Source organism: Tupaia chinensis, unplaced genomic scaffold (genome assembly GCF_000334495.1).
Source record: "Tupaia chinensis unplaced genomic scaffold, TupChi_1.0 Scaffold149011_1, whole genome shotgun sequence".
Lineage (NCBI taxonomy): Eukaryota > Metazoa > Chordata > Mammalia > Scandentia > Tupaiidae > Tupaia > Tupaia belangeri.
In genome coordinates this window covers 1,345,810-1,360,664 of record NW_006208857.1, presented here as the reverse complement: position 1 = coordinate 1,360,664, position 14,855 = coordinate 1,345,810, and the positions used below count along the sequence as shown (strand labels likewise).

At 49.6% G+C, this 14,855-nt stretch overlaps 1 protein-coding gene across 1 annotated transcript in view; it reads right to left on the bottom strand.

The window, feature by feature from the left end:
• The window catches only part of VWF (von Willebrand factor), a 183,061-nt gene extending 172,171 nt beyond the window's left edge, over positions 1–10,890 (bottom strand). Inside the window, exons 1-3 of the mRNA XM_006170833.3 lie at positions 10,747–10,890; positions 8,981–9,035; positions 4,769–4,933 (exon numbers count right to left, since the gene is read on the bottom strand). Of these exons, the coding sequence (XP_006170895.1) occupies positions 4,769–4,933; positions 8,981–9,035 (220 nt within the window). The 5' untranslated portion in view covers positions 10,747–10,890. The remainder of the gene's footprint in view (positions 1–4,768; positions 4,934–8,980; positions 9,036–10,746) is intronic.
• Between the last annotated feature and the right edge of the window lie 3,965 nt (positions 10,891–14,855).

Genomic DNA, 14,855 nt, shown 5'->3' with positions numbered 1-14,855 from the left:
TGTGTGAGTGTGAGAGAGTATGTGTGTGAGAGTGTGAGAGTATGTGTGAGAGTGTGTGAGTGTTTGTGTGAGTGTGAGAGAGTATGTGTGTGAGAGTGTGTGTGAGAGTGTGTGTGTGAGTGTGAGTGAGAGAGTATGTGTGTGAGTGTGTGTGTGAGTGAGAGAGTATGTGTGTGAGTGAGAGTATCGTGTGAGTGTGTGTGTGAGTGTGTGAGAGTGTGTGTGAGTGTGAGAGAGAGTGTGTGAGAGTTTGTGAGAGTATGTGTGAGAGTGTGTGTTTGTGTGAGTGTGAGTGAGAGTATGTGTGTGAGAGTGTGTGTGAGTTTGTGTGAGTGTGAGAGAGTATGTGTGTGTGTGTGAGAGTGTGTGTGAGTGTGTGTGAGAGTATGTGTGTGAGAGAGAGTGTGAGAGAGTATGTGTGAGTGTGTGTGAGTGTGTGTGTGAGAGAGAGAATATGTGTGTGAGAGTGTGTGTGTGTGCAAGTGTGAGGGAGAGTATGTGTGTGTGAGAGTATGTGTGTGAGTGTGTGTGAGAGAGTGTGTGTGAGTGTGTGTGAGTGTGTGCGATAATGTGTGTGAGAGTGTGTGTAAGAGAGTGTGGGTGTGAGATAGTGTGTGAGAGTGTGTGTGTGAGAGAGTATGTGTGTGAGAGAGTGTGTGTAAGTGTGTGTGAGAGTTGTGAGTGTGTGTGAGAGAGTGTGTGTGTGTGAGAGAGTGTGTGTGTTAGTGTGTGTGAGAGAGAGTATGTGTGTGTGAGAGGGTGTGTGTATGAGAGAAAGAGTGTGCGTGTGTGTGTGAGCGTGTGTATGCTGGAGGGTCATCCCAATCTCCACAGAAACTCCCCGAGGGCCCGGCAGCCCCGACCCTTGCAGTGCACCTCTGCAAGAACCGACTCTCCCGTGGTAAGCTGGCTGTTATTAACTCAGGTCTGAGTGTCACTTCACACTTTCAAATACTTGTCCGACTCGTTCTCAGTATCTCCATTTGAAGATGCGGAAATGGAGGCTGAGCTCCTGCGACTTCCCTCAGGCCAGCCAGTGAGGAGAGCAGAGCAGAGACTCAGGCGTTCTGAGCCCCGCACAGCCCTTCCTCGGACTCCCTTCCCTGCAAGGGCAAAGCCTGTGGATGCAACCAGCCAGGCCACGTGAGCTGGTGAGCCCAGGACTGGACAGGGCCAGAGTGGCCAAGAGCTGGTGAGCCCAGGACTGGACAGGGCCAGAGTGACCAAGGGGCTTCCCTGTGGAGGAGTGGGAAGGAGGCACCTGCACAAGCCTGAGCTTCCCTGTCTGGGCTGTCCTCACAGAGGGGTTCAGAGTTGAGTCCGACAGGGGAAAGGGGCCTTCAAACATGCCATCTTGGCTCTCCAAGCCCAAAATACAAACTCTATGCCTGGAACCAATGTCATTGTCTATCATTTGCAAATCCACCCCCAGGCCGGAATTTCCCAGATCAAGAAGTCCAACCGCAAGCCCCCACTAGGGCACCACAGGCCCCCACTGGGCCCTCCCTGGGAAAACCACTTCAGTGGGTGGCGTGGTGGTTAAGGCATTGGACTCCCACATGGCCGACTGCAGTTCTAGTCCCAGGCCCAGCAGCTTGAAACATGCCAGATGCACATGTAGGCATGCCCAAAATCCCAGGAAGAGAACAGAGGAGAAGGGACTGTGGCATGGCCATCCCCCCAGGGGGTGATTTCTGTCTCTCTCTCTCTCTCTCTCTCTCTCTCTTTCTCTCTCTCTCTCTCTGTCTTTCTGGAGAGCGAGCACAAACCTCCCCCCAAAAAATAATACAAATTTTTAAAATTAAACAAGGACTAGCATGTGGCCTGGTGGCTAAGGCTGCTAGATCGGACATGGCCGACCCTGTGGTATGAGTCCCAGACCTGGCAGCCTGAGAAACACACCAACATGTATGTATGTGTGCCCAAATTCTGAGAGAGAGAGGAGAAAGGATTGTGGCATGCCCATTTCCCATTGGGGGTGCTTTCCCACTCTTTCTCCCTCTCTCTCTCTCTGTCTTGCTGTCTCTCCAGCAAGTGCACTACCCTCTGGCAAATATGCAAGACAATTGTGCTGGGAAAAGAAATGCTATACACTATAAAGATATATGTGAGTAAATGTAATATAAATTAATAAATAAGAGTACAAGGAACACTGGGGCCACTTGAGGTAGGAGGGCCCCAGTCTTCAGCTGCCCAGGGAGGGAAAAAGAGGGGGTGTCAACCCAGCTGCTCTCCTCGGGCACTCTCCAGCGGTTACCTCTGTGGCAAGGTAGGACCCCCCCATAGCCATGCCACAATGGCCCTGGGGTGTTTAGGCACTTTTCACCCCCTGCTCAGTTACAGGGCCCAAGGCCACCCTGCCTCCCACCTCTTGTCCCCTCAGGCCCATCTGGACAAGCACAAATTCCCTCTTGGCCCTTCCTGCTGCACGAGAGTCTACCCTTGCTCCTTACGGCCTCTTAGTGGAGAGACTCCCCAGCAGACCTCGGGCCCTGACGACAGACTCTCCCTGCAACCCGCTGTCCCTCTACGCTCCAGCCCTGTCATCTCAACCGTCGGTCGCCACTCCAGCAACAGCAGCAGCTGGAAATGGTAGAAATGGCATTTTCAGATCCTATGCTGGACTCAGAGAGTAAGGACTTTGGGGTACGGCCTGTGACCTGTTTGTAATCAGCCCTCCCACTGGTCCTGGTTCATGGTGGGGTTTGGGACCACTGTCCCAGCAACACCAATCTCCCCACTGGCTCTGGCAATGAACACGGGCCCCTTCCAGCCTTTCTGCTGGTTCGTGCTGTCCTCTCTGCATGAGCTTCTGCTGTCCTTCCAATCAAACCAAGACGCCCCCGTACCCAAGGCTCCTCACGAGCCTCTCGCTCTTATAAACAGCTTCTTCAGTACGACAGAGCACCGGGCTTTGCGGGCCCCAGCACCCCATTCGGTGTTTGCAAAGACCCCAGGGAATGAGGCAGCAGAAAACAAAATCGAGCAAGACTTAGTCCTTGACCCTGTGGGGACACCCAGTGGGAGGAATGGCAGTGCTGACATCCTACCATGACAGTTTCCAGCAGCGGCAGGGCCGGGGGCAAGGACAGCAGGGAGACGGCCAAGAAGTGGGGCACCCGCTGCTGTGGCCACCCGCCCGCTCCCCAAGTGCACAGACCCAGCGCTGGGCACCCAGAAGACACTGTGTCACCCTTGAGCCCAAGACCCCTGCAGCCCGTCTCTCATGTAAGGGTCTGGAAGTTGCGGAAGACGCGCTCCTTGGCCAAACCTGAGTCCAGCTCCTCTGAGCCCTCTTCCATACTAGGTCTCAACCTTGGGCTCTGTCCTCGGCCTTCTTAGTCCAATTTTACAAAACGTCCTGCCAGGTCTGCTTGGCAAGCACACGTGTCTAGCAAGTTTCCGATGGACCCCATCCCCCTGCTCTCACCCCACCCCCACACCTTCCCCTCAATGTCTGATTGCCTGGCCTGCTTGGAGCAAGAATCCTGCCAAGATGGCTTAGCTGGAATCCCCCTACCTCTATTATTTCCCGCCCCCCTGACCCACTCGCTCCCTTGCCTCTAACTCCCACGTTTCCTTGTCGTATTCCAAGTCGAGACTTACCTCTCTCCCCGACTGCAGGACTCACATTGCAGTGGCCCCTCTCCTATACAGTCTTCCTTCCGGTTTAGGTGTCATGAAAATGTTTTCCTTAACCATGTAGGTCTGGGGATCATGAGATGGCATAATGGCTATGTCGCTAGACTCCCACTGTCGATCACAGTTCAAGTCCTGGATCCAGTGGCTTAAAATTCACGCCGGGCATGAGTGCCTGTGTGCCCCAAATCCCAGAGGACATTGAAGGAGAAGGGATTGCAGCATGGCCATCCCTCCCAGGGAGTGATTTCTTGCTTTCTATCTCTCTGTCTCTCTGGCAAGCACATATGCCCTATAGCAAAAATCTCTCTAAAAATAAAAAATAAAAAAAGAACGTGGGTCTGTCTATTGCCACCTCAACTCCCCAGGGCTGAAGACCCCACCTTTGCTGGGTTTTGCAGGCTCCTTCCCTCACATGCCCTGCACAGCTGACCAGCTCTTAGAATGTGGCGGTCATCAAACCATAATTCTCCATTGCCATCTACAGCCCCCTCCCGGCCTAGAAAGGGCCCTCTCTCCTTAGTACAAACGAATCTTCCTTCAACCGGAGAGACTTTGGGTCAAAATCTATCCCCTCGTTTTATCCGTCAGGCCTTGGGACAGCTACACCAACCTCGGCTCCTTGGGCCTCGATTCTCTATTTGAAAAGCAAGGAGACTCTACCCACACCTCAGAGCTTCACTGGGGATGCAGAGACAACACAGGGACAGCACCAGCACTTTCCAGAAACACAGGAGAGTCCTAACCAGGTAGAGGCTCAGAAATTGCACAGGCCACCAAGAAAATACCCACAGTGCTTCCCTTCTGCAAGGAGCTTCGCGTATTCCGAAGCACTGACGGTTCTTCACTTCTCATGGTGCTTCGGAGCTCCCAGAGCATTTCCTAGACCCACACGATGGACACAACCACTGGAGAATCACAGAGATCCTCTGCACCCCACCAGGCTCCCATGGGGAGGGACTCAGAAAGAAGCCAAGGGAAGCCACGTGGAAAAGCCATTCTCGCCAAGGTCTCAGGTGATCTGCGAGCTCAGGCACCGCCTTGTCTGGAGGACAGGGATTCACCCCCTGACGCCAGCTGAGCTTAGCTGACCCCTCCTTCAATTTCCTCCTTCCGTGCCAGGACTCACCTACAAGGGAGAAGGAGTGTTTCTGGCAGTCCCCTGCCAGGAGGTAACTGCAGTCTCCAGCAAAGCTGTACATGCTCCCGTCGAAGGTGTTGATGAGGTCACCTCCAAAGAGGCTGCACCGGGCCGTCGACATCCTGCTGCGAATCCCTTCTGTGCAAAGTGTCCCTGAAAGAGAAGCCACGGGGGAGCACACTGGGATTGCCAGCTAAAACTTCTCTGGTCTTGTAGAAATGAAGCTGCTTCTGATAGAAATTGGGCTGTGGGGAGGTCATTTCCATCCTGAGACTACAGCCATTGCTTTTAGAAAATTATTTGCTAAGAACATATATGTGGATGTACTTGATTGAGACAATGCACAGTGTATTTTGGATGGAAAATTCATTTGTGTGTTGTGATGGTGTAAAGTGAATTAATAAATAAAAAAATGCAATAATGCTCAATATCAAAAGGTGGGCGAAAACACAAGAAGTTAAAATCATTTGCAATCCAGCATTCAGCGATAACCAGCATTAGCATTCCCGTGTTTATCTTTCCGTCTTGTTTTACAGCACATAAGAAGTCGTGGATTTCTTACAAATCTCTAATTAGGGCCAACAGGTGGCATGAAGGTTAAGGGCACTGGATCCCACATGGCCAGCTGCATGGTTCAAGTCCCAGGCCAAGCAACTTGAGAATCACACCAAGTGTGTGTATGTGTGTACATGCCCCAAATCCTAAGAGAATGGAGGAGAAGGGATTACAGCATGGGGGTGATGTACCACTTTGTCTCTTGCTAGCTCTCTCCGGCAAACACACATGCCATATAGCAAAGAAAAAGGGGGAAAAATATCTGATCATCCTGTGCACGCTGGAAATGACCTCTGGTTCTTTTCTGATATGTTGTAAAGAATTTGTCGTACCACTGTACATACTTCCAAGTGTGATTTTTTTTTTAAAGTTTTTGCTATAGGGCACATGTGCTTATGAGAAAGAGAGAGAGAGAGACATAAGTCATCCCCTAGGAGGATGGGAGACAGCCACAATTCCTTCTCCTCCATTCTCCTCTCAGGATTCTGGGCACACATGCACACACGCCTGGTGTGTGTTTTTTAAGGCACCAGGTCCTGGACTTGAACTGCACAGACAGTCATGTGGGATCCAACCACCTTAACCACTTTGCCCACCTGGCTGATCCTCAAATGTGATTTTTAGTAGCTTCAGAAATTCCCCAGAGAATGTGTATTACACAAAAACTATGCATGGTGTTCAAATTTTTTTGCACCAAAATGAACTTGTACTTTAATTCCATTTTTCCATGGACATGTTAAAGTCCCTTATATTTTGCATCTGCATCTGTATAATATTGTTAGATTATACAGATTAACCCTATTGTTAGATTCTTAGCATTTTTTACAATCTTCTTAATATAATAGATTGTAATAAACATCTTTCTCCACAAATCTACTAATATATCTGAAGCAGGTTAATTTTATTTTGTACTGGCATGTTTATAATTGTACTTTTTGTTGTTGGAGAGGTTTTTGCTATAGGGCGCATGCACTGGCCAGAAAGACAGAGAGACAGAGAGACAGAAAGCGAGAAATCATCCCCCGCAGGGGGGATGGCCACGCCACAATCTCTTCTCCTCCACTCTCCTCTCAGGATCTTGGGCATGCACGCACATGCGCCCAGTGGAAGTTTTAAGCCACTGGGTCCAGGACTTGAACCATGGTCGACTACATGGGAGTCCAGCAACATAACCATTACTCCATCTGCTGGTCCCTCTTGTAGCTATTTTGAAATATGCTACATATTACCGTTTGATATAGTTACCTCACTGTACAGACATACTCCAATCTATTGGGTGATGGGAAAAGTATCACCCATTTTTGCGTAGAAAAACATAGAAAAATGCACCATGACTTTTCTGATGACCCAATAGTTGTAACTTTGCACCTGTTGGCAACCTCCTCTCTCCTCCCCCATCAATGCTTGGAAGAGATCTTCTCTCCATGGAGATTACAGCACTACTCACAGCAGCCAAGACGGGATGACCTCAGTGCTCAAACTCAGATGAGTGGATGGAGAAAACGTGCTCCAGTTACACAATGGAATACTATTGAGCCGTAACAAAGAAGGGCATCTTGTCATGTAAATAACACGTACCAGCAGATGCTGTAATGGTTACATCGTTGGACTCCCACATAGTTGACCACGGTTCAAGTCCCAGACCCAGTGGCTTAAAACTCATGCTGGGCACAAGTGCATCCATGCTTGAGATCCTGAGAGGAGAATGGAGAAGAAGAGATTGTGGCATGGCCATGCCCCTGGGATAATTTTTCACTTTCTGTCTCTCTGTCTCTGTCTCTCTGGTGATCACATGTGCCCTGTAGCAAAAATCTCTCCATAAAAAGAAAAAGAAAAAAAAAAGATAACATGGATGAACCTGGAAGATTTATGTTGCGTGAAATGAGCCAGACAGAGAAAGACAAAGACTGAGTGATCTCATTCATACATGGAATCTAAAAAATGTTGATCTCATGAAAGTAGAGAGTAGATGGGGTCAGGGAACCAGCAGTTGGCATAATGGCTATGTCGCTGGACTCCCACGTAGTCGACCGCGGTTCGCGTCCCGGACCTGGTGGCTTAAAACTCACGCCAGGTGCATGTGTGTGCATGCCCAAGATCCCGAGAGGAGAATGGAGGAGAAGGGATTGAGGCGTGACCATCCCCCCTGGGGGGTGATTTCTCGCTTTCTGTCTCTATGTCTCTCTCTGTCTGTCTGGTGAGCGCACGCGCCCTATAGTGAAAACCTCTCCAAAAAAAACAAAAAAAAACAAAAACAAAAACAAAACAAAAGAAAGAGAGTAGAAGGGGCCAGTAGGTGGCATGGCGGCCAAGGCACTGGAGTCCCACATGGCCGACAGAGCTTGAGTTCCAGACCTGGTGGTGGCTTGCTTTCTCGCTTTCCCTCTCTCTGTCTCTCTCTGGCGAGTGTATGTGCCTTATAGAAATTTAATAATAATAATAATTAATGAAATTAAATAAAGATTTTTTTAAAGTAGAGAGTAGAGCAGAGAAAATTCTGAACCCCCAGACTTGTGCCTGGCACACAGAATCCATGACGTGCTAACTCCTCCTGGTTTGTGTGCTAACTCCTTCATAAGTCTGCGTGTGCATGCGTGTGCATGTGTGTGTGCATGTATGTGTGCATATGTGTGCATGTACGTGTGCATGTGTGTGTGCATGCACAGACACGCGCATTGGCAGACAGGAGTCACGTCAGCAGCTCTCCGAGTGTTTGGGGTCCCCCGGCCGGGACCCACCCAGTAAGAAGAGGCAGACAGTACGACAAGCATACATTTTCCCCAGCCTGGCTGGAGGGCAGCTGCCCGGATGCTGCTGACCTGGAGGCTGTAAGTAGAGGCAGCCCAAAGTGAAAAGGCCCTTCCTGCCATTCACAGATGCGGAACTTCAGAGAGGGAAGAAAGGCAGTGTCATGCAGTGCAGTGGGGAGAGTGCTGGCCTGGGACCCACGAGAGCTGGCCTGGGACCTCAGGTCTGTGTCCTCTCGGACCAGTCAGTTCTCTCTGACCCTCAGTCTCTTCATCTGTACCAGGAGGGCTCACCTCGATGACCTCCACAGCCCCTGCTGAAACTAACAACCCGTCCAAGTCTCAAAGGCCTCCTTTTCCATCCCACACCCCCACACACAATAGTTCTCTACCACCCTCGTGCGTTTTCTTTTTTTTTGGCGGGGGGGGGTTGAGAGATTTTTGTTATAGGGCATGTGTGCTCACTAGAGAGACAGAGAGAGACAGAAAGCAAAAGAAATCACTCCCCAGGGGGATGACCACACCACGATCCCTTCTCCTCTATTCTCTCAGGATTTGGGGCACTCATGCACACTCACTCAGCATGAGTTTTAAGCCACCAGGTGTAGGAATGGAACTGTGGTTGACTACATGAGAGTCCAGCAACGTAACCACTACGCCACCTGCTGGTCCTGACCCTTGTGCTTCTTAATCCCCCAATAGGAAAAGGTGTTTTCAGGCACCTTGTCTCTGGGAATACAAGCCAGTGACTAGCAGGCCCAGCAGGAGCCTGTCCACACTAGGTATGGGCCGTCTGGCCCTGGCCCCAGGAGCGCTCCAGACACCCACTGATCCTAGAAGGGGGGTGCTCCACATGGCCTGGGGTGGCAGTGAGCAATGGGAGCATCCTGGCACTTACCTGGCAAGGTGAGGCCCAGGGCAAGCAGCAGCCCAGCAAGTCTGGCAGGAACCATCTGCAGAAAGGCGAGAAGGGAGCTGAACATTGCAACCCAGAGAGACGGCTGCCAGCATGAGCTATTATCAGCATGGAAAGTGGAGAAAGCATTTTTTAAAGCAAGAGAAAAAATATATACTTAGATTTTAAGGTTAGATTATTTATTTCTTCCATGACTGGGAAAGACAGAGAGAAAGAGGCTGAGAGATAGGTCCCCCAGCAGGGTCATCACACCATGCTCCACTGCAGACTCAGCTGGCTCAGATCCCCGACATGCATGCACACGCACCCCCTACGCCCACATCCTGGTGTGCTCAGGGAGGCCACAGGATGCAAACCCAGGGCCTTTCCAAGTAGGTCCAGTGCACCACCACCGTGTGCCACTCGGCCCCAAGATCAATACTCTTTGATCCCCAAGCCAGCAGATGGCATATTGGTTATATCACTGGACACCCACATGGTTGACCGTGGTTCAAGTTCCAGACCCGGTGACTTGAAACTCATGCCCGGCACATGTGCATGCGTGCCCAAGATCCCGGGAGAAAAACAGAGGAAAAGAAGTTGTAGCGTGGCCATCCCCCCAGGGGGTGATTTCTCACTTTCCCTCTTCCTGTCTCTGTCTGTCTCTCTCTCTCTCTCCAGTGAGCACACACACCCTAAAAACATAATAATAATAATACTCATTGATTCCCATCTCCCCTTTGAACATGGGCTGTGGGGCCCCACATCGAAAAGTCCCTGACCAATGCCAGGCCTAAGAGTAACAATCTCCGTGGGTAGAATAGAAAGGAATGCCCAGGTGCCCTTTCCTGACAGTAGTTCCAGGGCCCAGACAGGGAGGAAAGCTCTGCCTTCCTATCTCCATCACCCAGGCCAGCTAGCCCCTCTCATGTCCCTGCACCCCTGCAGCAACCCAGGGCTGAGGTAGACCTAACTTCTTCCTGTCTCCTTTTCCTGCCTCTTCATCCGTCCACACCTGGCAGCAAACTGAGGAGTGGGAGCTATCTGCACTTTCGTTTCGCCCCCAATTTCACTTTTCACCTTTAGGTCACCCCCATACCAGGAGGGCCTCCAGACCAAAGGCCACCTCTCACATGTCCACCTCCGGCACCCAGCCCTGCGTCTACCACCCGGGACATGCTCAGTACCTGGTTGCTTAGTTGATCTGGTAAGTGGAAGGGACTCTAGCAGTCCAGGGCCCAGAGAAGCCCCCTCCTGGGTGGCCCCAAGAGAAGGACAATCTATTCTGGCAGGCAGAGCACACCCCAAGTCCCTTAAGACCCCTGCCCACCCCCTCGTCTCTGGAAAAGGCTGTTAAATGAAGTGCAGAATCTGTCACCTGGGTCTCACTAGGGGTCTCTCCTCACCCACCTAATGTCCCAGCCAGCCACGCAAAGAAGGGATAACCCGAGCTATACTACACCGTGTCTGTGGAAGGGCCGCGTTGATGTCAGATATGGACAAACCCTGGTCTCAAAGCAGGTGCCCTCTCCCACTCCCTCCCAACACACAGGCACAGGCCACTCCCGGGGGTACCTAGGTGAGGGAAAGCCCGTTCCAGTCTCATCTGAGTGAGATACAAGCAGGGAGCTGTAGCACTGTCCTTGGCTTGGACTCACCCCTTCAGACAAAACCCTTCTAGTGCAGGGATGGGGACCCCAGCTCCCCGAGGGAAATTACTCCAGCATCTCCCTCCCAACAGAGCCAACCCTTTGTCCAAAACACCATACCTTTCCCCGTGGGAGGCAGCCTTTGCACAGTGGCGCCTCCACTCCTAGGCCATGCTCCCTGCGACAGACCGCTGAGGCTGGTCCGCTAGGCTCTGGCCTGGCCTGTGTTAAGTAGCTAGGGCCTGCAGAGTCCCCAGTGCCAGGGGAGATAAAGCCCAAGTTATGACGTCCCAGCCTCCGCCCCCCCCTTCCCCACCACAATACCTCCCCCCTCCCCCCCCAAAATGGCTGGCCCCTGCCACAACAGAGGCTTGACCTCCTCCTAATTACCAAAAGGAAACAATGAAAGGAAATAGTATTAGAAATATCTACAAGCTGATAAAGCTTTGAAGAGTTTGGAGGGAGACCTGCTGGCAGCTGCCTTAATGAGCTGCCTCACCCCTGCTCCCATGCCCCACACTCCACACCCCAACCCCGGTCCTCGGTCCTCTCCCGCCCCATTTAGATGGGGAATGGCCAGGGATGCTGGTTCTCTCATCCCGTGCGCGATTCAGGCCAGGAAGGGATCCGGACTACATCAACATGACTTCTGGATCCGCTTCCAGGGCTGGCCTCCAGGGACATTGGGAAAACACTTCAACCTGAGCCAGCTGAGCTGCCATGTGTGGGGGAAGGAGAACACAAACACTGCCTGCCACACTAGGTAAGGGCGCCCCGGCCCCGGCCCTGGCCCCGGCCCCGGCCCCGGCAAAAACAGTCAATCTGGGTCCTGGCCAGAGTTGACGAGATGGCTTAATGAAAAAGCTGCTGAAGCTGAGTGCAAAAAGTACGCGTCTACTTAAACACACAAGCTTCTTCCCGGTAACAGATACAAAGAAAGGGCTCTTGAAGGTAAATTTTAAAATTGCACATTTTAAAACACTTGAGAAAACATAGTGTCCTAAGCAAGAGTAAGTAGTAGCAACGAAAAGCAGGAATCTCTCCCCTAAGAGCCCTAGATAATAAAATGATCTGACAGAGATGGAAAGATACGTGTTTCAAATTACAATAGATTGGAAAAGCAGGAATTTAAAACTATAAAAAGGGCCAGCCTGGTGGCATAGTGGTTAAGGAGGCTGGATCCCAAACGGCTGACTGCCCAGTCGGAGTTCCGAACTCCGTAGCTTGGAAAACACACTTGTTGGGTGTGTGTGCCCAAAGTCCTAGGAGGAGAATGGGAGAGAAGGGATTGCAGCCTGGCTGTCCCCTGCGAGGTGCTTTCTCACTTTCCCTCTCTGTTTCTGTCTCTGTCCAATGAGCACACACATCTTACAGCAAATTAAAATAAATAAGATCTCATGAAAAAAAAAAAAGGCTTGAAAAAGAACTTTTAGAGATGAACATAAATAATAAGATAATTGGGGGAAAAAAACCTCAAATGCAGATATTTCTAAAGAGAAATCTGCTGGGAAAGAGACTGAGAAGCTTGATCCCACATGGCAACCGAGGTTCGAAACCCCAGCTCAGTCCATCTGCAACATGACCTGTGCCCACGCTCTGGCAGATCTGGAGAGCTAGAGGACTAAAGGAAGGGGATCCCGTGGCCAGACCCTGTGCAGGGACAGGCTGCTCCTGTCTCTCTGTCTCTCACTCTCACACGCATGCACATACATTCGATCTTGAATAGAGAAGGAAGAAAGAAAAAAGTAGGGGGTGGAAAATGAGAGAAGTCTTAAGAAACATGACGGAATGAGGAGATCCCGAGAGAAAGGGTGAGGAAGAGCCATTGGCGTGGAATTTTAAGTGCAGCACCTTAATCTGAGTGCCCTGGAAACAGATCTCAGGGTTTCATCCGCTTGGGAGAGCCGGAAACCCCAGCAGGGGTGTGGGAATGTGATATGAGGAAAGGAAAGCAGCCAATAGAAGATGTTTATAGAGCCAGCCCAAGTAGGCCACGGAAGCACGATCCTGCTGGGGAGGTCTGAGGACAGTGCAAGGTACACAACGCAGCATGACCTGACTTCCATCAAGGGAGCAGGGGCATCTCTCCACCTACAGGGGGGCCATGGCCAGGGCTGCCCCTGGGGGCATTCACACTTCCACTCTCCTGCCTTCGGGCACAGAGTGCACGCTCCCAGAGTCTAGAACAAACAGGAAATATCAAGGGCTGAGAGACAGGGGAGGGAGACTGTAGGATCTGGTCTACCTACTCGAATGATCTATCCGAGTTAAGCGAGTGTAGAGAGAGCTTATTATTCAACTACTATCGGACAAAATGAAGTTTCAGGTAAAAGTCTTTATTAGCAATAAAGATGTTAAGGTAAAAAGAGAAACGATGTGACAGGAAGATATAATTAGAGATGTATGTGCACTTAGTCAAATTTAACTTGTATAAAGAAAAAAAATAATTCAATTAGAAAGCACGCAGGAAAGGCTGCAGGTCAAAGTCAATAACACCCATTTATGGAAAAAGCTAACGAAACCATCTTAGGAGCCTACGAAAAGAGCATACATTAGGGAAAGCTACCCACCCGTAAGAAAACGACGAGACCCTGGCATTTGATGTAAAATGGGCACATATGGAAGGAGCGAAGCAAGCCAGGCTATGAAAGAGAGATGTCCCCACGTAACATAAACTGAATGTCCACCTCTATGGCAGGAACTGAAAGAGAAAAGCATGGAGAAGAACTGTGGACACTAGGACCCTGTGGGAGGAGAGTGGGAAATGAGAAAAGGTGAGGCAAGGGGACCAAGGGGGAAAAGACAGAAGCAAACATGGAAGGGACACTAATACAGAAAATTATCTGTAGATGATAACGTGTATGATAATATCTTTAACGGGGCTAATATGCAGTGTATTCATGGTGGGGAAATCCATTTTATAAGCGTAATGATATATAGAGGTTGAATGTATAAATGTTTTAATTACCATAAATTTTTTTTTTATAAAATTAAAGAAGGGACTGTCCTTGGCCTGAGAAATAGTGAACATAGTAAAAGCAGGCCACTTTCCCTTTGAAAACCAGAACAAGACAAGGACGCCAATGTCATTACGGCTGGTTAACACTGGGTCAGACGCCTAGACCAGGGCAGTGGGAGAGCAGGAAACAGAAGGCATGTGGCTAAGAAAGGAAAAGCGAAATCGTTACTACTGGGAAATATGAATGTCTATGTAGAGAAATTCCAGAGAATCAAGTGAGAATTGAGCAGTTCACTAAAACAAGATTCTTTTTATAAAAAAGCTATTCTGTCCCTATATAACTCTAAAGTGCAATCTTTAAATTGGCCCTATTAGTGAAACAACAATTACTGGAAGCACCTACAAAAAATTAAATAGAGATCAGCAATTGGCATAATGGCTAAGCCACTCTACTCCCATGTTGTCAACTGTGGTTCGAGTCCCGGACCCAGTGGCTTAAATTCACGCCAGGCACATATGCGCGCATGCCCAAGATCCTAAGAGAAGACTGGAGAAGGGATTGTAGCATGGCCATCTCCCCTAGGGGGTGATTTCTTGCTTTCTGTCTCTGTGTCTCTCTGGAGTGTGCACACACCCTATAGCAGAAACCTCTCCAAAATAAATAAATAAATAAATAAATAAATAAATAAATAAATAAATAAATAAATAAATAAATAAATAAAATCTTTGCATAAAATTACACAGGAAATCACAAATTTTGTTGCAAGACACAGACGAAAACCAAATGGAAAGACAAGCCCTGCTCACACTTAATAAGTCACAATATTGTAAAGATGCCAAATATCTCAAATTCCTCTACATATGAAATGCAATTCCAATCAAAATCTAACAGTTTTTCATGAAATTAAAAGTAATCCTTAAAATTGCATGGAAAGCAAAAAATCAAGAATCACTAAGACGATTTCAAATTTTAAGTTATCAATAAGAAATAGACAGACAGGGACCAGCAGATGGCAGAATGGTTACATCGCTGAACTCCCACGTAGTCAACCACAGTTCCAGTCCCAGACCCAGCAGCTTAAAATTCACACCAGGTTCATGTGCATGCATGCCCAAAATCCCAAGAGGAGAATGGAGGAGAAGGGATTGTGACATGGCCATCCCCCTTGGAGGGTGATGTCTTATTTTCTGTCTCTTTCTGTCTCTCCAGTGAGTTCATATGCCCTATAGCACAAAAAGAGAGAGAGAGAGAGAGAGAGAGAGAGAGAGA